Source organism: Manis pentadactyla, chromosome 6, assembly GCF_030020395.1.
Source record: "Manis pentadactyla isolate mManPen7 chromosome 6, mManPen7.hap1, whole genome shotgun sequence".
NCBI classification, from domain to species: Eukaryota; Metazoa; Chordata; class Mammalia; order Pholidota; family Manidae; genus Manis; species Manis pentadactyla.
The window spans coordinates 10,716,353-10,738,605 of record NC_080024.1 but is presented as its reverse complement, the minus strand read 5'-3'; the positions used below and the strand labels follow the sequence as shown (position 1 = coordinate 10,738,605).

The following is a 22,253-nucleotide window of genomic DNA, read 5'->3' as shown; positions in this document are numbered from 1 at the left end:
ATCTGCTTTTCATTAGGGGAGGCCTCAGAAAATATTCTCTTGCTGACAGGTGAAGAGGACTTCGCTAGAGATAAGTGGGGGTCGCAGGGCAGAGGAGAGGCCTGCTGAGCACCAGAGGGAGGGAAGAGCTGACAAATGTATGAGGAGGACACGGTCCCTGTTCTCTTAAATTCTCTTAGAGAGATGGGCATACACAGCAGGTAGGATAATAGTGATTGGGTACCGATTTTAGTTGGAATCATACACTCTGGGAAGGCTTTCTCAAGTAGGTATTTCAGCTAGACCTTAAGGATAAATTGGTATTTATTTATAAGAGCATAAAGAGAAGGTCGTTATATAGGAAATGGGTTCAGAGAAAAATTTCTGTGTTCTTGATGTTACTAATTTGGAGGGGGGCAGTTATAATACAGGTATTGTAAATTATTTCTAGAATGTTAAGCCCAGTGAGAATTAAGTAATTTAAATAAGCAGGAATGATCACGTCCAGAAAATATAGATTTGTTGTTCTGTTTTATAGCACTTCAGTATGATAAGTACACTGCTTTGTTATCCTGTCTTTTGAAGATAGGCACATATAGAATCAGCTTTTGAAAGACTGATTTTTTTCTAGGTATTTATTTTTTTCAGTGATTGTGAAAAATGCAAACGTAGAAAAATAGAAGAGTATGATAATGACTTGCCCCATACCTGTCAACTAAATACAACTTTTTTCCATTGCTTCATTTTCTTGGTTGAAGTATTTTAAAAAACATGATGTTTTCCCTCAAACACGTACAATTCAAAAATAAGGGCATTTTCCTGTATAATCATAAAAACATTATCAGGCCTAGAAATATTAAGAGTAATTCCTAAATATCACCTAAGCCAATCCTGGCGCTGGTTTCCCCAGTTACCAGGGAAACATGGGCCACATGATACATTTAGTTGAATTGGGTTTCTTTGTTCTCCATCTAGAATAGTTCCCTCAGCCCATCCCACCTTTTCCTACACATGTTCTTGAAAATGGGGTTACTGTCTGCTTACTGTCCCCGCCTTTTGGAGTTTTTGAGTATCTCCTCTTCCCTCAGATTACCTGTAAACTGGAAATTCGGTCCAAAAACTTGATTACATTCAGGTTATATATTCTTTTCTTTTTTTTTTTAAGTATAAACAAATACAATAAAAAGGTCCCAGACTTTCAGTTCCAGAGTAACTTTTGTTCCTTTTTGCCCTCCTGCCTTCCCTTCTTTCTCTTCCTTTTCCCCCTCCCTTTCTGCACACACAGAAATATAGAGCCAGAACATTCAACATTCAAATAGTACAGGAAGTGCAGAAAGATACAAAACAAATTGAAAGCTTCTCTCCACCTCTCCCCAAAGTCAACCGCTGATGATTTTCCTTTCCATGTGAAAGTGTTACTTACACCTTTACCAACACACTTTATATATGAAAGGTTGAGTTTTTTTTAATCACCTCAAAGGTAACTTTAAAAACAACCTTTTGTACTAAAGTGACTCATAGAGTTTTCGAGATAATGTTCCCTTACTGAGCTTTTAGCTTCTAAGAGTGTCTTAAAATGTACTTCTCAAATGATTCAACTGCTCATATTTCTATTTTATTACCATTATGCTACACAATTCGACTTCTTCGCTTAGAGACTCCACACAGACAGCCAAGAAAACCAATGGCTATCTGACTGAGCCCAAACAGGAGTTCAAGAATTCCCACAAGCAGTAAACCTAAAAACACTGAGAAATGGATGGTCCTATATTTGTTTTCTTCAGAACTGAAGTGTAATTTAGATTTTCTCCCGTCACTGGCCATGGTGTCATTGATGGTGGGATTATTGTAATCAGTAGGAGACATACAAGAGTCATTGAAGAACCACTGCAGATTGAAGGATTCTGGATGAATGTCACTGAAAAGTGAAAGAAATAAAAGTAAGATATCCAGGAATATCACTGACCATCAAGAGTGCAGCATTGTGCACACAAAAAGACAAGTATGGTAAAACAAAGTACTTCTGAAGTAATGTGCCAAAAATTATAGCTAAAATCAGGGTTTCATGATGTTAGTCCATGTACTCTAATAGCTGTAAAACGTTTATTCATTATGTATCACATCACTCAGCCAGCACTTCTATCAGACCTACTCTTAGCTTGAACCATAGGAAATTTTGTCAGAAATGGTTATCAACAATTTCATGTGGTTCAATCTACTTATGGAGGCGCTCTTGCTAAAGATCTGTAAATAAAGAAGCCCCCCTTTCAAGAAACTCAATTCTTAGTGTAAAACTCTGATGTTGCATCTGCTTTTAAACCAGATGTCCAATTTTTACCCGCAAGACACATTAGATATGTCTGATTAAAGTGGTTTGTGGCTCTTGTAACAAGGTATGGAAAGTGAGAAACTTTAAGCTCTAACATCTATCCCAAGATGATTTCTTTGGTTTATTACAGTCAGACTGTTCTTAAAGGAATTTGCATTTCTGGTTATGAGTCTGTTTTCGGCAAATGTAGGCTCACTCTTGCTTACTCTGTTACCATCTGTCTCCCCAGCTGGAGTGGGACGGCCTTGAATGCTGTTCCCTCCAAAGCTTAGCTAGCTGCCTGGTACATGGTGAGTGGTCATCTGCTAAGGACTGAATGTGTATAGCATCTGTGGTTGAAATCTCTAATGTTATGCTTCAGATCTATTAGTAAAGGGAATTCCTTTGGATTTTGATTAACGACTGTCTTGTGCAAATTTTAAGAGATTTTTTTTTTCTTTTTTAAAGCAGCAAGATAAGGGAAAATGGAAAAACACTTTTTTCATGTAACTACAAAAGTGGATTCTGATTATTTTCCACAACTGAGCAACATATAGGTAACTAATAAGTTAGATTGTTCTTTTTTTTCCAGTTTTATAAATTGTGCCTACTTGCAGGTGCAGAACCTTCTTACAAGACTGAAATGAACCATTTACATAAAACCCTTCACTACGATATGTCACTGCATGACTTAAACTTTTGATTCATTCCCATGCCTACAGGAAATTTATAGTATGCTGCATGAATCCATTGGCTGATTTGTTTCTTTTAGGGCTTACAGTAAGAATCTCGATTTTATCACATTTTTACTCAATGTTTTAAATTATAAAGGTAAAATATGCTTAGGGCTTACAAATTTAACCAGTACATAAGTGTAAAAGGTCAGTGTGCCTTTCATTCTCCCACAGCCTCGTCCATTAACTACTCTCCAAGGGTGAAAGCTAAGTTTCTGCTGTATATTTCCAGAAATTTTGTTATACACATACACATGCAGCCATTGAGTTTTAAAATACAAGAATAAGCCGTCTAAGTCAGCTACTTCTTTTAGACAAGACTGTGCCCAACGCATTCTGGATGTAGTGAAATCATCATTTGTATGCGATTGTGTTAATTAGGATTAAAGTGCTGAATCCCTAAGAATCTGTCTCAGTAGTTTCCTTGAAGAAAACTATGGCACTGTATCAACACCACACTGTTCTGATGTATAGCTGCAGCTGTGTAAGACTGGAAGACTGTTACTGAAAATCAGGTTACTCACCTTAAGTTTTTTAATGAAAATTCACAACTGTAAGTACTGTTGCCTTGAGAGTTACAAATGAGAGGACCTTCCGAGAGAGCCTGGATAGATACCAACATGCAATATACTGCACCAATGACTGTGATTACATTCAGAACTGATGAAAGGAACATCTGAAAAATAAAGCAGACACATTTGCACTTTATTATATGTTCTTGGTCTGTTTCAAGTTTCCAGAGCACATACTGTCTTTTTAATCGACTGCCTCCATTGGGCAGTCACCCTGTAGTCCTAGAACTTACGATCACAGGTTGACTAGATATCAGTTATAAAAGAAGGCAGAGGGCAAAATGCCATTTGACTAGTGTCACTAAAAGTCTGTTGGGCTTGCCAGTCTCTCTGAGAAATCTGAACTTTTATATACCTGGGCTTTGTCCATTTCAACTGACCACTGAGTTCTGGTTCCCTCGTGTTCTGTGTACTTCTGACATCATAGACCCTTGACTAGATGTTAACCACCACATTTTGATGTCTGGTTCCTAAACTCTCAAATCCTTCATCTGGATTTGGCCTTGACACTGTAAGTGGCCAGTGGTCAGCATTCTGCAGCAGCCAGTCAACAGCACAGTGTTAGAACAGGGTTTCTCAACTACTTACATTTGGGCATTTTGCTTGGGGGCCTGTCCTGTGCTCTATGGGATGTTCAGCAGTGTCCGTAGTCTCTCCCCACTAGCTGCCAGTAGGACCCTCCCTCCCCACCAGTTGTGACAACAAAAACTGTCTCCAAACTTGCAAAATTGCCCCCGATTGAGAGCCACTGTTAGAGAGAAAGAGTGTAAGCACCTTGTCTTTCACTACATAAATCAGAGCCACAGAAAGCAGAAAAATGTGGAATTTGGCAATAGGAAATGTGGCCCAAATGAAAGTTGGCGTATGTGTATGTTTTCCAGAAAGAAGCTCCGTGTTATTTTGGCGAGGGTGTTAGTAATAATTATGACTTAAATCTGCAGGAATTAAGGGAAGGGGTGCTTCTCCTTTTCTCGTTTGTGTGTTGTGTTCTTGAGACCTGCCTTTAAGGAAGGGCAGGGTACGTGTCTACCTATGATAGTGTGTGTCAAGGGGCATTGGGCTTTGCATACATTATCTCTCCTGATCCTTTCAGTAGCTGAAAGAGATCGATACTATTATTCCCATCTTATGGATGAGGAAACTGCAATACAGGAAGGCTGACACACTTGTCAGGATCTCACTGCTGGTAAATGCTGCTGCTCAGGTTTTAATCACTACAGCAGAATTCTTCCAGCTGAAAGCACAGAATGGTGGATTTGGAGTCGAATTCAAGTCTTCCACACTGCTGTTACCTGTGCAAGTTAAGTCTGCTCACCAGAAGTGCCACCAAGTTGATAATGTTGATCATCTACTGTTCCTGTCTCCTCACCACTAAGGAGCCTGGCTTTAAAAGTGATTCCAGGGATCTGAAGTACTCTTAGAAAAAGGGGGTTCATTTAAATGACTCAGCAAAGCCAAATTATTCAGAAACAAAATCAAGAATCGGACAGAGGGAAGGAAAACAAGGGACAGGTAAAGTAGGGGTTAGCGGGACAGTTAGAAAGGGCGACCCCCACCCAAGGTGGAGACATTGTCACTTTTTTGACTCTGGTCTTATCTAGACTTGGAAGGTACAAGGAATGACTTAACCTGGCTGCTACCAAGTGAGAAAAGTGGCTGGGGACTCTTCATTGCATCTACTCGGTAGAAACCAGTGATTTCAATAAATACAGCCAGCTCCTCTTAGAAACAGAGCATGAGCAGGACTGTGCACTGCCCACCCAGTCCCCCTGCCGCGTCCTACCTTTCCCCCAATTCCCCCCACCCCCAGCACCCCAGGAGCCCCTGCAACCCCTCAGCATATAATAACCATAATGTTGCTGAAGCCTGAACTCCAAGTATTTTCAGGGTAAGTATGGGGGAGCCCAATAGCTGCATGAAAAAGTGGTTAGTTATTCTCAATTGCTGCTTCCTCAAAGGAGAGAGAAAACTTAAATGATTGTTGAAAAGATGGCTAATTTATCAGGAAAGGAAATGTGCAGAAATAAAACTCTTAGTGGAAATACAAGTTGAGAGAAAAAGCCATAGAAAAATCCATGACATTTTTGAGTTCGGGGATTCAGAAATATCTCAGGATGTCTTTCTCAAGACTGGCTACAATGAATACAATACAGAGGTAGTCAAACTCCAAATTATAGTGCAAAAAGAAAAGGGACAGAGGGGAAACTGAAAACTCATATATTTATTAAGCAGCTACAATGTATCAGAAACAAAGGTAGGCTATAAATAATAGCAAAGGAGTCATAATCCTAGATAAATATCAATGTCAGAAAAAGGTAATTTTAAAAGATGCAAATTTGCTGTTATGGATATAAATATGTACCTTTTAAATAGTAGTTCTCACACCTGGGAGCACACCACTTAGGGTGCTTTTAAAAAATACCGTTGCGAATTTCTGGGGGCAACTAGGCTCGTGGGCTTTTTTTTTAAATCTTCTCAGGTGATTCTAATAGTCCCATCAGGCTAAGAAACATTGCTTTAAAACCTCAAGCTCAGCCAGGAATATTTACTGTGACTGCTTGTTTAGTGGTCTATCCCTTTCCCACAGAGTTCTGAGAGCCCTCAGTGTTCCTAATAGCACTATTCATGGCCTAAATAGTGTAAAGATTTTGAATTTTGGAGTCTGAAGGATTTAGATAAAAATCCACCTACTAGCTGTGCTACACTGGCAAGTTATTTGCTTTCTCTGAGGATCAATTTCTCAATCAATAAAACAGATTATAGTATTTCCCACTTAGGGGTTTTTGAGAGAATTTAAGATAGCATAGTTGAAAGTGTTCTGAGCATAGTGGCAGGAAGTTAATAAATTTCCCTTATTTGTACAATTTTAACAGTTTTACACATAGGCACATACTGAATTTTGAAAAAAGTAACTCGTAATTGGACGAAGGCAATTCCCATTCTGATTCTAGCAAACCCATCTTTCGTATGCGTGAGAGAACTGAGGATACATTTTCCCTAAGTACCACATATACACCACAAGGTAGAACAAGCACTTGACTATTATGAAATTGATAACAGCTCGAAGCATGATTTATAAATCTCCTTTGAAAACCTTTCGATTGGTGAAACTGAACGTTGAGGAGAGATCTCAAGGCTGACTCCAAAGCTGTATGTTTATGGGGGGGAAAAAAACAGCACACTTTCCATATTACCAAATAATCATTCCAAACAGCATGTTTCTAAGAGTGTGGTCTGCCGCCAGAACCACGCAGTGATTGAGTAGATAACTGATGACTCAGGGAGGCTCTGCTTCCCTGTCAGGAACTGTCTCTGCACTTCTGCTCCCAGACCCACGGGACATACTCACTCCGGTTTTGCTGTTACAACATGCTCTTTTTCTTGCTGCCAAGGACATTGTCGTTGCTGGAATAGCCTGGAAATGACATCAACAGGAAAGAGGAGTATTATTACTTCTCATCAGATAAAAGAAGTAATAATCTCTACCTTCGATTTACCACCAGTTGTGGGAAATCAAGGCTCAAGAGGACAGAAGGGAGATTGGCAACATCCTTGATCTTGTGAACCTTGTAATCGCTGTTTGAACCATAAAGATTAAAGAGGGGAGGGGATGAGGGATTTCAGGGTAGCAGTTTCAAACTCTTCCGTCTACATTCTTACTTTCAGAGTCATTGTTGGACTTGATTTTAAATAGATTAGGATGAGTTATTCATTATTTTGAAAGGAAAGTTTCTGAAATAATTGGTTGCATCATCCAAAATTCACTTTTTTTAAGTTACTATAATCTACAGCCACTTATCCAATTTCCCAAAAATTCTATTTAAATCATCCAGCAAGTGTCCAGAAAGGAAGTTGGTGGTTTTGTTTGCCCAGCAGTTGGAAACTAAGAATTCTGTCACCACCCCTCTCCCACTTCCCTACTTTCCCTCTCCCACCCAGGGTCACGGCCGTCTCGCTAGTTCCCAAGCCTACGATCTGAGCATTATTTTTGGTTCCACATCCTCCTTTCTGCTCCTGTATCCATGATGTGTATATAATAAACTCATTTCACATTATGTTCAGAAATCGTGTATCTATTGCATTCTATGTCAAGGGAAATACATATTGCTGAGGAAAGCTGTAAGAAATGACACCACAGTCTTAGGAATTAGGTTTAAATTTTTAGTAAGACCTAGTCAGCAGCTATGACTAGAAATTCTTACTGGAAGAAGTTTTGTATCCGGGAAGAGCAAAATGTACATTACTTCCTCCCACTTAAGAAATTTTAGCTATAGGTTTTTCTGCCATCTCAGCATAGCTGCTGCCTTGAATACTTCTCTCTTTCCTTTTGCTCATTTCCTAACATTTTATTGTGTTCTGACAGATGCCAGGCACTCTAATAGGTGCTATACATGGTTCAGTTCATTCCAGCCTCATAACTGTCCTGTGAGGTATGGGCGCTATTATTATCCCCATTTTGCTAATGAGAAAACGTGCACAAGAAAGTGGAAGAGTTGGGATTCAAAGCTAGACACTTGGGGTCAGAATTAACCACTTGATTCTTCACTAGCCCAGTCTTGTAATTCTCCTTTGTTCCTACACTGGGTTTCTTCATTCTCATCTCCCCCTCCACCACCACCACCACCACCCTTACTCGTCTCATTGTCCTTCTAACTGTTGCTTCCCTGGTCCTTTTTTCCAAGACCACGGCTACCTATCTTCTTTCAGAACAGGTCTCAGGACTTAGAAGGCATCTTTCCTGATGAACTTCACCCCGCTCTTACCGTGTGCTGACTCGACATCACTTATGGAAAGCACTTTGTATTATTATCAAACTTTGCTTACATAATGCCTTGAACACCCTTATAATTCAGAAGTCACATATATATCTAACAGCCCAGCCAGTCTGGGGCAGCTGAGAGCCCAAAAGAAAAGGTAAAATAAGTTTTAGTCCCCAAGTAGGTATCATAGACTTAGCTTATTTTTTTTATGTTTTCTGCCTTTTGAGCTTAAGGAGTAAATCAGAACAGGAGTTGGCCTACTATGGCCTGCCACCTCTTTTTTATAAATAAGATTTTATTAGAACACAGCCATGCCCATTCGCTTCCATATTGTCTATGTCTGCTTTCACACCCACCAAACACAGAGTTGAACAGATGTGAGAGAGACTTTCTGGCTCACAAAGCCTACAATAGATGCTATCTTCTCTTTACAGAAAAAAAAAAAAAGCCAACTTCTGATTGAGGAAATTAATGACTCTGTTAAAGTTGGAGCAACATTGAATTACAACTTAAATGTATAAATCATTACATTTTCTTTATTGGTGTAAATTAAATCCAGCTAACTTGCTTGAGGGTTAATTTATTTCAGAGATGCTGAATATTTACTCTCATGATTCTTTTCCTTGCAAAGGGGTTTTATAAAGTAACAATAGCTTATAGTGTAGGAATCCCACCCAGCTGACTTCATGGCATGTCAACACATCTTCGTTACATCATTATGGATAACTTGATTAACTTACTGTATTTCAACCATTTTGCCCATTCAGAGCTTTGAAAACTGATGGTGCTCTTTATAGGATGGACTGTAAAATATGCATTGACTGTATGTGACTGGATTATAAATCTTACAATTTTTTGCAAATGTGTAATCATGAGAATGTTTTTTCTCTTCAATTCCTAAGCACATTTGAATGAGTTTTTGTGAAATTAGAAGTTTGATAGTCTTTTGGTTTTATCAAGAAGAGTAGTAGTACAGAAACCCATACATTTATCCAGCTTTTAATGTAAATCCATGATTTTACACATGAAGTACAAAAGAACTTTTATCCATTAAGACTCTGATAGAATTCAAAATTTGGAGATTCCTCTAAGTACTTGGACATGAGAGTAAATGCAAAGCTATAACCCATCGTAAATATAAACACTGTATTTTGAAAATTCTTGTTATACATAGTATCTTCTCATTTGTTTAACATTTGACAATGTGTCCTCTGCTAAGACTTTAACAATTAATGAATTTGCGTGATGTAATAAGTGGACTCAATGACTAAGCATGATTAAGGTCAGGCTTACAGTTAGTCTAATATAAAATAAAATGACCTTTATATTTTTTAGAGGAAACTTTCAAGTCTTTTTTTAGTACTTGAAGAAATAACATGTATTGATTTCTCCATTTAGCAGATAATAGTTGAAGATAATTAATAATTACATAACATTTTTACTCTTAGTCACAGTTTCAACAGATGAAAAGTTTTACCTCTCTGTTGGCCAAATCATAAAACCATAAATGAATCTATCTTATGAAGTAATCAATAATGAATTCCATAGTGTTTATTATAACTACTTCTTCCAGAATACTCTGTTTTAGAAGCAATACTAATTTAAAATGCTACAGTAATTTTAGAAAGATTTCAAGAACCAAGACAGAAGGGTTTATCATGGGCAGTCTTTTCTTCTTTATTAACCTTTCCATATATTTACAAGTATATTGTGAGTTCAGTATTTTGAACTAGTTGGTATTTTGCAGATGTTGAAAAGGACACCATTCCCTTTGAAAAAGATATTCTTCCATTTTCCATGCATAGTTGAGGATCATGAAAATACACCTGTACTCTGAGCCCCTCTGTCATCCACCTGATTTGTTTATGAGCTTAGTTTGAGGCTCAATCTATGAAGTGCCTATTGAAATTTTCTAAGAGTTCTTTGATTCTTTGATTACATTCTACAATACTGAGTAATAGAGGTAGCCTGGTGTGATTCTGACATTTCGTTAATATTTATCAAAGATGATAAAGTAAATTTAGTGTTCCCAAGATTTATATCACCTTTCTGTGTTTCAGTCACCTGGTCACTTAAGTTTATGGAATAAGTTGTGGATTATATCTTTGTCAGCCTGAGACAGATGTTGAGGAGTATGGTGCTAATATTGGTGGAAAACAGAGCTTTGGAGTCAGATAAATCTAGAGCTGGGTTTCATACCTGCAGTATGATTTGTTAACATCCCTAACCTTCTGTTTTCTGGTCTGTTAAAATACAAATGATATCTGGTCAGCCAGATTATTATAGAGATTAATTGAGATAGTGCTAATATCTCTACGTCTTTCTCTGTGTCTTATCCCCCTCCTCTACCAAAAGAGGCATATATGGAATGCAGGTATTATCATCACTAGCCCAGGTACTGTTCATTACTCCTAGCAAGAATTTTTTTTAATTGTGTTGGAGTTTGTGGTAGAGCCACTTCATATCTAAAGCGCCACGAGCTATTCTAAAAGGATTGTTTTGACTTAGGAACTTTTAAGAACTTCATGGAAATTACTATCATTGATTAGATTTGGCCAGTTGCTCCTGACTTCTGGTCTAAGCAGATGCAAGGAATCTCATGCTATTCAAGTAGAGAGAAGCCTCTAGAAAGGCAGAAAACACACACGACTTTGCAGTTGCATCACTCTGTTGAGCACGGTGCTTTCTCTAAGGCTAGAAGAGGACTTCGTGGTGGTTTATAAAATAGCCCAAAACCTTCCAAAAGCTTTTCCTGCAGGTAGCTCTTTCTGGGGGAGTGTTTGGGGTGGGTGGGTAAAATAGGTGAAGGGGACAAAGAGGCACAAAATCTGAATCATAATGTAAATTAGTCATGGGGATGGAAATACAGCATAGAGAATATAGTCAGTAATTCTGTAACATCTTTCTATAGTGATGGATATTAACTACACTAGTTGGGGTGATGATCTAATGATGTATATAACTGTTGAATCACTATGTTGTGTACTTGAAACCAATATAATGTTGTATAGCAACTATACGTCAGCTTAAAAAAAATAGATCACAACAACAAAAGAAATGGGTGAAAAACAAACAAACAAAAAGTAGCTCTTTCTAGCTAATGCAGGATGAATAGATTGCTCATGAAGTTAAAGGAAAGGAAACCATCCACATTTGGGGAATCCTTCCTAGAATGGCGTTTTGATGCCAGAGGGTCTCAAGTCCAGTATACCAGCTAAAGAACAAATTTTTATCTGAAGTTTAATATATATAATGACCCAAGAGTGTTTTCATATATAAGTCCGGAGTAAGACCATCAGTAGTAACTCATCATTGTTGAAATACACACACACACACACACACACACACACACATACACAAAAAGGCTCGCTTCTCTGGCATTAACCTAACCCACTTTGGAAGCACCCAAGTGGTATAGCAAACAAAAACAAACCTCTTGCAAGCTGAATTTTCAAACTTTAGTATCTGTAGCTCCACTTCATGAACAAGTAAACAAAAATAACAGAATAAATGATTTTCCAGGGGTAATATATTAGAACTAGAGTTGAGATTCTGCCAGGTCCAAAAACAGTATTTATCCCTCTACACAAGTAGGTCCTGCCCAGGCTGCTGCATCAGAATTCCCAGGAAAAGGTCTGTAAATCTGTGCCTATTAAAAATGCCTCAGATGATTTATGATCAGGTTCATTGGGGAGTTCTGTATTACACTGCAGCAGACTTCAACAAAGACAGACTTGTTAATAATTATCAAACTTAACATAAACAAGTGCCATCATATTCTGGGTTGTCTGTAAGATCTGAGTCAAAAAGTTCCTGAGATCAGAATCAGGGTTTCAAGTCCCATATCTCTTAGGCTGACCAACTTCAGTTCAGGTGATGCCATGATTCTGCCCCACAATTCAGGATACCCATCGTGCATGGAATGTTGCTTCCCATCCCTACTGAGCTCTTCCAACTCCTGCTGCATTCTCCATGAATACTTGGAGACTGGCATTGGCGAAGGATATTCAAGAAAATGAGTTCCAGAAACCTCTCAGACTAACTGTAAAGCTTAGAAGAGTAGCCTTACATGTGAAGAAATATGAAAGGTAATAACTGAGCCAATTTTATCGGTTCATCATTTCTGCCCCTAGCCTGTACCACAGTTCATTTAAATTGTCATTCTTCACTGGTGCCAGCATAAATTAATACCATACCACTGCCTCCCACTGTATCCTGCTAAGACATAGCTCACTGTGAGGCTAAAAGATGGTCTTTAGAAGTTTGGTAAAACGGGCAGGCCTTTCTCCAAATCAAGTCACATAAATGTTACTCACCATCAAACCTGCTCCTATAATTCCTGGGAACCACCACTGAAAACAAGAGATGGGGTTTTGGAAATACTCATCTCCATCAATTGAGTTGACAACCAGAGGTATTGCATTGAGAACTATGCCCGACAGAAGTAGAGCCAGCAGGCTGAATCCATTGCAGGATGTCCATCCTTCACAGCAGGTCATGGTTACCCCCCCGTTCAATTAGAAACCCTGTCAGAGTGGCTACTTGTGTGGCACTGTCTTGCCTTTTATCCTGAGCCTTCTAGTTAAAGTTTAGCACATATGAAAAATGAATTTCAGGAAGTAGTCCAGAGTCCAATAGGGCAGGCCATTATTATGAGGAATAATAAGGGCAGGACGTCACTATTGCGGGAAGTAAGTATCCTTTTATATTATGAAGGGGTGGGGAAATAAAGGAGGAAAAAATATATAGTTTCTCTCAGATAAATTTATGCATGAAAATAGGCAGATGACGTCAAAAAAGGACAAGTTTAAGATAAGCTTTTCTAATATATTAGTATGCCTTGTTGAAAGTATAAGCAAGCAGTTAACATAAACTGTTTTTTCCTGTTGTATTGTTGTATTGATATCATTACCACCTACATATATGCGATTGGGAGAAAAACATTTTCTCTGCTGCAAATATTCTTGATTGGTCAAAATGTTAGAGTCACATCATGAGACTGTGGGTGGGAATGTAAACTGGTCTTCCATTGCACCGTAACCCTAGACCTCAATCTCGCCCTCACCCTCACATTAAACCCGGACCCTAACTCTAACCGTACCCCTGTCCTCCCCAAACACCTTGCCACTCAGGGAGACTGCAGCTGAGTGGGGGCATACACACAAACAGGTCAGTTCAGGGCCACCTGCTGGGCCCTGGTTTGGGGACAAGTCGCAGGGACAGGTCCTCCTCCACAGAGGAGGTCTCCACCGGCAGGGCACAGGGGGGGTAGGGTGATTCATCACTAATCACAGGCTTTTCCATGCACCCAGGGGCACCTTTAATGTGAGCAAGAGGATCTCTGGGCTGTGCATGTTAGGGGCCCTGTACCACAAGCATACAAAACAAATCTTTTAAGAAGGAAGATCCTGCCTGCCGTTCAGGACCCGGAGCTCAGCCTGTAAGCCTGCGCATCCGCTGTGTGAGGTGAGTGGCCCCACTCGGGCCCCAGGGAGGTGGGGTTCACAGCGCTTGTCCTGTGTGCCTGCGGCAGGAGCTGGCTGGCTCTGTCATGGAAGTTAGTGGGCTGATTGCTTCAAAGCGTGGAGGAGGGTTTGTGTGGTAGAAAGACTTAGGCAAGAGAAAAGACAGATTGACTTGTCAAATCCTTTCTTCTCTGCATGAATACAAAATTGCATAATTAAGTATCATTTCCAGGAAGGGGCGGCAAGCATCCGCTCTCTCCTTGGGTTGTAATTTGTTGTTCGGGAGGAATGCACATGTTAGTGTGTATTTAAAATAGTTGTGTGAGATAGCTGAGTGATGTTTGCAATACTAAACAATTCATATTTGCCTCAGATTTGCGTTCAGATAGGTGTAGACATCGTGCTCATGAAACAGGCCATTGATATTTCACATTGGCAATAAATGGATATTAAATGCTAGACCTGTGAATATGTTACACTCATATTTGCTGAACTGTAATTACATTTTTTTCAAAAAATAAATATTTCAGCCTTATTTAAATATGTGGATTTAAAATATTTAAATTGTGGATCCATATTTAAAATGTGGATGTTCATTAATTATAATTTGAATTTGTCTTAATTTTATAGGGACCACTGAAGAAAACTTTTAAAAATGTGAAAAATACTGTAAATTTTTTTGTATTTCCTATATATTGTTCTTTTGATGAAAATATGTTATTTTATATAATTTGAGTACTATTACATTTCATTTTTCATCTCTTAGACCATTACTGTCAATAGATTACAAATTATTTTTTAAACCTTTATTATTATAAATATTTAATAATTTGCTGAATGAAAGTAAGGGAAATCATTCTGGAATAAGTATACGATAATTTATGAATTATGCATATCTCTGTTTTACTAGTTATCCAAACATCCTAACCCAGTAACAGAATACCCAGACATAATGCAATAGTAATTAAATTCAGTTGTCTCTGATATTTTGCCAGAAATCAGATTTACACATATGTTTTCATTTGGTTGTTATGAAGAGGTATTTGACAAGGCAGAAGGATAGGGCACATTTCAACAGCCTGTTAGTGTGATTTAGCACTTTTTAATATTGAACCATATAGTCTGCAGGCTTCCCTTTGCACTCACGTCTCAGCCCTGCAAATGTTAGGGCCGAGATGCATGCAGACAGAAGTGGAGGGGTAGGAGCCGAGCTATAGATTTGCCAGCTCGGGGAGCAGGGGCTCAGGACAGCAGTAATGCAGTGCGACTGGAACGTGGGCAGCAGGCAGGGAGAAGCTGGGAAAGATGAGACCAGCCAGAAAGGCAGGAGCCACACTCCAAAGGGGCTTGAGAGCTGCTTTTAGCAGTTTGTGTCCACCCTGCGGTGACTGGCAGCGTGGGAAGGTCATGCAGACATGAGAGGAGGAAGTCCCAGTAGCCCAGGGAACAGGCGAGTTGTTGCGCCCACAGGGCGGTCACTTACGAAGCTGGAAAGCACGTCTTCTAGGAGGGAAACCCCAAGAGGCTGTTCCCCTTCAGTCAAAGGGTGGGGGGCGAGGCTGGGACAGGACCGTCTCAAATCTTGCTTTCACATGGAGTTGGCTCTCCTAAGACAAGCAGGGGCTGGTCATTATACTCCCAAATCACCAGAGGCAGACAAATATTAAGAGAAAAGAGAGCACATTCTTTAAAATGGAAAATCTGGTCGTTCCTTCTGTTCATGGGATGCTATAGGACAGAACCTCATCTGGGAGAATGGTGGTGGTGGGGAAACTGGGAGAAGTCCTGATGTATTAGGAAAATGCGCTGGAGGTGCCAGGTAAACCCCTGCAGATATTTGGCTTCTGCGGTGCCTCCAGCTTCATGTATCTTTCTCACAAATAGTGTCTCCATGGCTTACGTTGCCTTTATGTGGTCACTCCCCTGATCCTGTATCACATTCCACATTTCACTGTCTGAAAACATTACTCACTGAAAAAAATAAACATTGGTAATTGAATGGGATCTTGATTTTAGTCCCCATTCAACATGATTCCTAAAACTCTCAGCTCTTCCCACAGGCTCAACTTGGAGCAACAAAAAGGAAGTAGACAAGCGCTTGCTTCCTCCACCTTCTTTTCCCAGAGGAAAGAGGAACGTCCGTCCGGGTGAAGGTTTGCTGTGTAAGGGAAGGCAGGAGCAAACATGTGGTTCTTTGGAAGTTTCTTGCCTTCTCTGTGGCAGAGCAACAGTAAAAGCCTCCAGGCACAGATGAGAGTAGCAATTCTAACAGAGCCATTTATTAAGTAATACATAGTCAGGAGAGAAATAATAGTGACCTGTTTTGCCCATAGAGGTAGTTTCCTGTATGTTTCCAATCTAGTGACCATCGTTGTTCAAATGTAGAGGGTTTGACTGTCGGTAGTTTTGTGCATGTAGAACTGACGGTATTTGCAGTACTGTTCAGAGTCATGAAAACTTATAAGTCCCTGGGGAATTAGTTGAAGTACAGCTCATTAATGAATTCAATTCATTCACCAGATACTTAATAGGAATCTCCTGTGTGATAGGCTCTGTTCTAAGCAAATGGGATGTATCAGTGAACAAACCCAACACAGATTGTTGCCCCCTGGAAGTTCCCCAACTCCTGGGAGGAAACAGAAAATGAATATAATGGACAAATATTGAGTACATTAGAAAGTGGTAAGTTCAATAGAAAAGTAAAGCAAAATAAGGACAATAGAAGTGTAGGGTGGTTTTATAATTTCAGATTAAGCAGCTTTTAAAAAATGAGATAAATGAATAGGGCACACACACTGAAAGATCTCTTAGGACAAATTAAGTTACTGAACAACAGGAACCATTTTGGAGTGTGTGTGTGTGTGTGTGTGTCTGAAAAGAAACAACCCAAAGTATCTTTCTGCAAATTTCCACCATCCCACCACCCAAACTTTGGCAGACACACTAGAGATCTCACTATGTCCCAGGTGGGTTTTTTCCAAGCCCACCTTTCACTGAGGGTGACCCTTTGAGGGCCCATCCATGCCCTTCAAAAGGGTCTCTGCTTCAGCCATCCTCCCTGTCTATGGAATTTGCAATGTTTTTCCATTTCTTCCCCTGGGAGCTGCCTTTATTCTCCAGAGCTAGCTTTATACTTAAAGGGGAGCTTTTTATATTTTGTGCAGAATTTCTAAACATGTTGTGGAGAGGGAAGGCTTTGGGGGCTATCTAGTCTACCATATTGCCAGAAATAGAAATGATAGGTGGAATTTTTTTTAAAAGCTATATAAAGTTTAAAATCAAGTTAAAAAACAACCGTTAGACTTGTTCATTCCTAATCTGTTCTCAAAAGGAGTATATTGACAATAAGATGCTACATCATGGAAAGAGAACTCTTTGCCTGTCAAAATGCTCAGAGTTCCTTAGAAAAACTGACAGAGCCCTTTAGTCCGGAGAATGTTGTCAGGAAAAACATGCCCCAAACCCTGCAATCAAATCTGAGTCATTCGTTCTAGAAATTAGCTCACAGTTGTAATTATAACCTACATTTCATTAACTATGAAACAAAAAAAAAATTTATATGTGTAATTTTTAGTTCCATTTTTAAAGCTAGGGTTGTAGTCAAATTTATTCCTAAATCATTTGCTGTGAAACTTTAGTCCCTGTTTAAATAGATTCACTTCAAGTTTCTGCCCCCGTGCCAACTATCCCTGAGTAATGAAGACATTCATATTATAATTTTAAAGATGAGGATGTTGAGACTCAGAGAGGTCAGGTACTTTGCCCAAAGTTCCCCAAGTGGTGACTGAGAGCGGGGCTTCTAAGCCAGGTGTTATTGACCTTGGGCAGCAGGCTCTGTCCATTCTGGCACGAAGCCAGGAGGGCACAGCCTGCGCTTGCGGCATTGCTCCAGCCCACCCCCATTTTCACTGTCCACTTCTTGTTCCTCAGGCCTCAGAATACCTTGGCCTCCCGCCCCCTTAGGCCCCAGGATCTGGGATCCAGTTTTAAGTTTGCTTTCCTGGTTTCTACCTTCAGAGTACAAACCCTGTCCCTCCCTCAGGCCGCTCCCAAGTAAGAGGGAGAAGTGAGATACCAGCAGGTGAGAGACCAGCAGTCTGGGGGAACCTGGAGGGAACAGGCCAGTCCCCCTCTGGGCCCAGAGCTGACAGATGAGGAGTGTTGGAGGTCACGTGCCACAGCCCGTTCCTGTGACATCACTGTGATTAACTTGGCACTGAAACCTTGACCTGGCCAGCTGATGGCCTGCGTCGGTGGGGGAGCTGAGTCACTATGCCTACGATGGCAGCCCCAGTCCCTTATCATGGCCGTGATGGGTCACATTACCTGTGTTCCTCCCACAGACCTATCACATGTTCAGTAAATAATTTTTAATACACAATGACTGGTGACTTCTTATCATTGTTAATATAGTTTATAATGTACTCACGACAGTGAAGCTATATTATTTCCAGACTGTGTTTCCTTCACCTAGAAATTGTATGTCATGACCTTCCAGGGGCCTAGACTTTCCGATCACACAGAGGGTCATTAACATGGGGGTTAGGGTCAAGGCCAGATTTACATGGATGTAGACATAAGATCAAATTATCCATAATCGTGTATATCCAATTGCTAGGCACACTGAACACTGTCTTCAAATCAGACTTCATCCAACAAAAAATCATCAGTTGTCTCTCTTATCCTTCCAGATTCTCAAGAAAAAGAGTACTTAACCTCTCTGCGGTTGGGTTTGTTTTCCATGTAACTAACCTGGATGCCTCTATAGCTTGAGGCTGGTGCCCGTCTGTCCACAGAATAACTGGAAAACATCTGACAAGCGTAAGAAATCAAAGAGCAACTCAGATGTTGACTAATAGTTACCAAATTACCTGTTAGCCATTTTTTCCTTTTCCAAAAGATGTTATTCAACACTTTATTATTATTCTTTACATATCCTTAGTTCTATTTCTTCAGTCTGGTCTTGCCCACTTCTCCCCTTTCCTGTTTAACTTCCTCCTTCAGCTTAACCCCGCAGTGTCTTTCCAGAGCTTCCAGAAAAAAATCCAGACTTCTTAGGGTGCCTACGGAGGCCTTTCCTGGGACAGGTGTTGATTACCGCTGCTCCAATTTCCAGGCTCCCTCCTCATTTTCTCCCTGCCCCAGCACCGCCAGCCTTCAAACGCTCCCATCTTTGCACTCGTATCACTGTGTGATACACTTTGCACTCCAGTGTATCAGCTAGAATTGAATCAAGGAAACAGAAGCCACTCTAGCAACTATTTTCGAAGGAAAAAAACTGTAATTCAGAGACTCCAACGCATACTGATGAGAGGATTGCAAGGCAATGGTAGCTCTTAGCTTCCCAGCCACAGCTGAACCCCCAGACCATGAGGGAGGCTGGGAAACTGCTGCTGAGGTCCCAGGGCAGTGGCGGCCGGCCCGCAGAGGCGACACGTGTAAGCCGAGCCTGCCCTCGCCAAAGCCCACAGTCAGCCACCCCACGGGAGCAGGAACAGCGGCCTGTCTCCCTCCCCTCACACCACTGCTTCTTGGGGGCAAAATGCAGGGCTGAGTGGTCCCCAGGCTGCTAGCCCCCTGCATGCAGGGGACAGGACAGGACGGAACCAGGCCAACAGACCCAGCTGTTCCCTCCAGCCCCATGTCTTCCCTAAGTTCTTTCCCAAGATCTTCTTTCTAAAGGCCCTGACCACCCATCCACAGGACACTCCTGCCCCTGAGGCCTTCCTTCTCTTGGCACTTGCTAGTTAGTACCTGAAATGATCCCATTTGTTGACTGGCTTATTTTCTGTCTTCTGCTGCTGTAATGTTATTACAGTGACAGCAAACACCTTTGCTAAGACTCTGTACTCACAGTGTAGACCCTGCACTCACATGTAGACCCGGCACTCAGTATAGATCCTGCATTCAGTATAGACCCTGTCCTCAGTGTAAACCCAGCACTCAGTGTAGACCCAGCACTCACAGCAGCACCTGGCGTATGACAGAAAGATAATGAACATCATGTCTCCTCGCCAGCCCTGTGCTCCCAGTCAAGCCTGGGAGGGTTTTCTCTTGGTTCTATAGGCAGTGAAAATAGTTAGGAGTGTTAGAAAACACAGTGGAACCCCCAGGAGAAGAGTGGATCTTGAGTTGCATTCTCAGGAGACCTTTATTTGACTGGCCACTCACGTGCGGAGCTTTTGCAAGTGCTTGTGGTGGCTGAGTCCCACAGGGTCATCCTGTAAGGTCGGCCACTTTGCATTCCAGCAGAAGGGAATATTTCAAGTATTGGCTGGCACAGAGATTAAGAACATGGCTCTGTAGTTGGGTGGCTGAGTTTGAATGTGGGCCCCACCTTTCCTTGTTATGGGGCTGGGGGAGGTACTTACCGCATGTGACCTTGGCTTCTCCATCCTAGGCCCCCTCCCAGGGCCCATTGTGAGCACTCAGAAAGTGGGAGATCTGGTACAACCGCACTATTTCTCCTTACTCTAGAAAACCAGGGTCAGCAAACAATGGCCCACAGCCAAATCTGGCCTTGGCCTAGTTTTGTACAGCCCCCAAGTTCAGAATATCTTGTATGTTGTGAAAGGGCTATAAAAATAAGAAAGAAAAAAAATAATGTGGGCGAGATGGTAGGTGGCCACAAAGCCTGACTTACTACCTGGCCCTCTACAGGACAAGTCTGTGACCCCACTCTAAAGGCGTGACTTCCTTTAGCTGTGGTTTACTTTATTGATTAGAATGAAACTTTTCTTTTCAATTAAGAAAACACTACCACCAGGCTGGGGGGATTTCCAAAACTGATAACACAGGGTTGGTGGGCCAGTCGGGTAGCTGCAGGCCCTTGGAGCTGATGCCGGCTGGGCCTGGCCCCACGGCGGCCGTATCCATGTCCTGCGTCCTAGGATTCGTCCTGTCGGGTGTGCCTGGGATGCAGAGATGGGTTATCAATGTGCCTGAACAGCACCTCCGTAGGACTGGCGGTGGATTCTCACCTCACAGTTGATCTTGGGGAATTTCCAAGGTGACACGTACCGCTCTAGCTGTCAGCCTCGGGGCCGGCTCATTCTGAGAAAAGGCAAGTTCAGGCAGGAGGCCACGCAGTCTTCCCTCCACTGCTCATCCTCTCACTCCCTTCCCCCCATGCTGCTCCCTCCCAGGTCTGTAGTGTGGACACCCGCAGGTGCGGTGCCGTAGACTGACTGCCCCTCACTCCAGAGCCTGTCTCCGTCTTATCAGCTCCTACAGATGTTTCTCTTGCCATATGTGCTCTAGTTACTTGAAAGAAAAATCCTTCATAGGCTCAAGTTTAATAGGAGTTGAGTTATCCAGGGAGAAGTCTTTAATACAGACAGGTGCATCTGCCGATAGAGTCCTGGGTAAATACAATGTTTTATTTTAAATGCTAACTGTTCTTCAAAAGGCTTTTCCTGTCTCTCCACGAGGACGCCTCTATGCCCTTTGCCCCCACAGCACCCACCCCACCGTCCCCCTTTGTTTGTGTCTCTGGGATTGCTTGGAGAAACCCTGCACTGTTGTCGTTTTTTCCTATGACTGCATTTGGTGGAACATCTTAGTTCTCCCGCAAACTGTCACGGTGAGACTCCTTCAGACATGTGGCAGCCACGGGGCCCTCAGGTTCATGGGCCCCCCCTCCTTGGGAGGCAGCTGTGGTTACAAAGAACAAAAGATACCTCTTGGTTACAGTGGTGAGGGGTGTTGGAAGGAGCCCCTCGCAGCAGAGGGATGGTAACCCACTTTGTGGGTCGGGGAAGGCACCCCTGGAGAAAATAGCTGAGAGCTGAAGTCTCACCAGAAGCTGGCCACCAAAGCGGGGAAGGAGAGCATGGCAGGCTAAGGCGAGAACAGGTCCAGAGACTCTGAGGTAGGAAGGTTCTGGAGTTAGAGGAATGGAAAGAAAGCTCGACTATGTACTGTGGAGAAAGAAGGGATGGCTTGCAATGCGGCTGCAGGGTTAAGGTGTGGCTCCTGCCCATCCTCCAAGGCCTGTTGGGATTCTGGACCTGCTCCTGAGCACCTTGGGGGTGTGCCCCACAGGGCGGGGGGTCCATTGGCTGGAGGCAGTGTGGAGAGTGGGTTGGAAAAGGAGGAGGATGGAGATGGGGGCATGGTGAGGACGCTGTTGTGACAGACAGACGTGGCCTGGACTGCGTTCAGCTGTGGCCATGGCGGTAGGAGAACTCAATGGATCAGGCATATTTTTAGAAGGGGTCTTAACGGCTGCGGAGCTAGCAGTGTGGTCAAGAATTGCTCCAGGTTTTGCATGACGCGGTGTGGCTGGAGCAGTTTTGTGGCTGGGGGAGGGCAATAAAGGGAATTCGGGGTCAGTCATGAGAACGGGAAATGCTTGGGCGTTGTCTCTGTGGGGATGTCAATCAAGTAGGCTGCGGGAGGGACATGCCTGAGACTCAGAAAGGGGCCACGGAGGC

General features: G+C 41.9%; 1 protein-coding gene across 1 annotated transcript; it reads right to left on the bottom strand.

Annotated features, from left to right (window-relative positions):
- Positions 1 to 979: 979 nt before the first annotated feature.
- TM4SF20 (transmembrane 4 L six family member 20) lies at positions 980 to 12,882 on the bottom strand. Its single transcript, XM_036913418.1, has 4 exons — positions 12,670 to 12,882; positions 6,943 to 7,008; positions 3,546 to 3,697; positions 980 to 1,897 (listed from the first exon to the last, which is right to left on the bottom strand). The coding sequence occupies exons 1-4, from the start codon at positions 12,850 to 12,852 to the stop codon at positions 1,609 to 1,611; spliced, it is 690 nt and encodes a 229-aa protein (XP_036769313.1). The 5' UTR covers positions 12,853 to 12,882; the 3' UTR covers positions 980 to 1,608.
- Between the last annotated feature and the right edge of the window lie 9,371 nt (positions 12,883 to 22,253).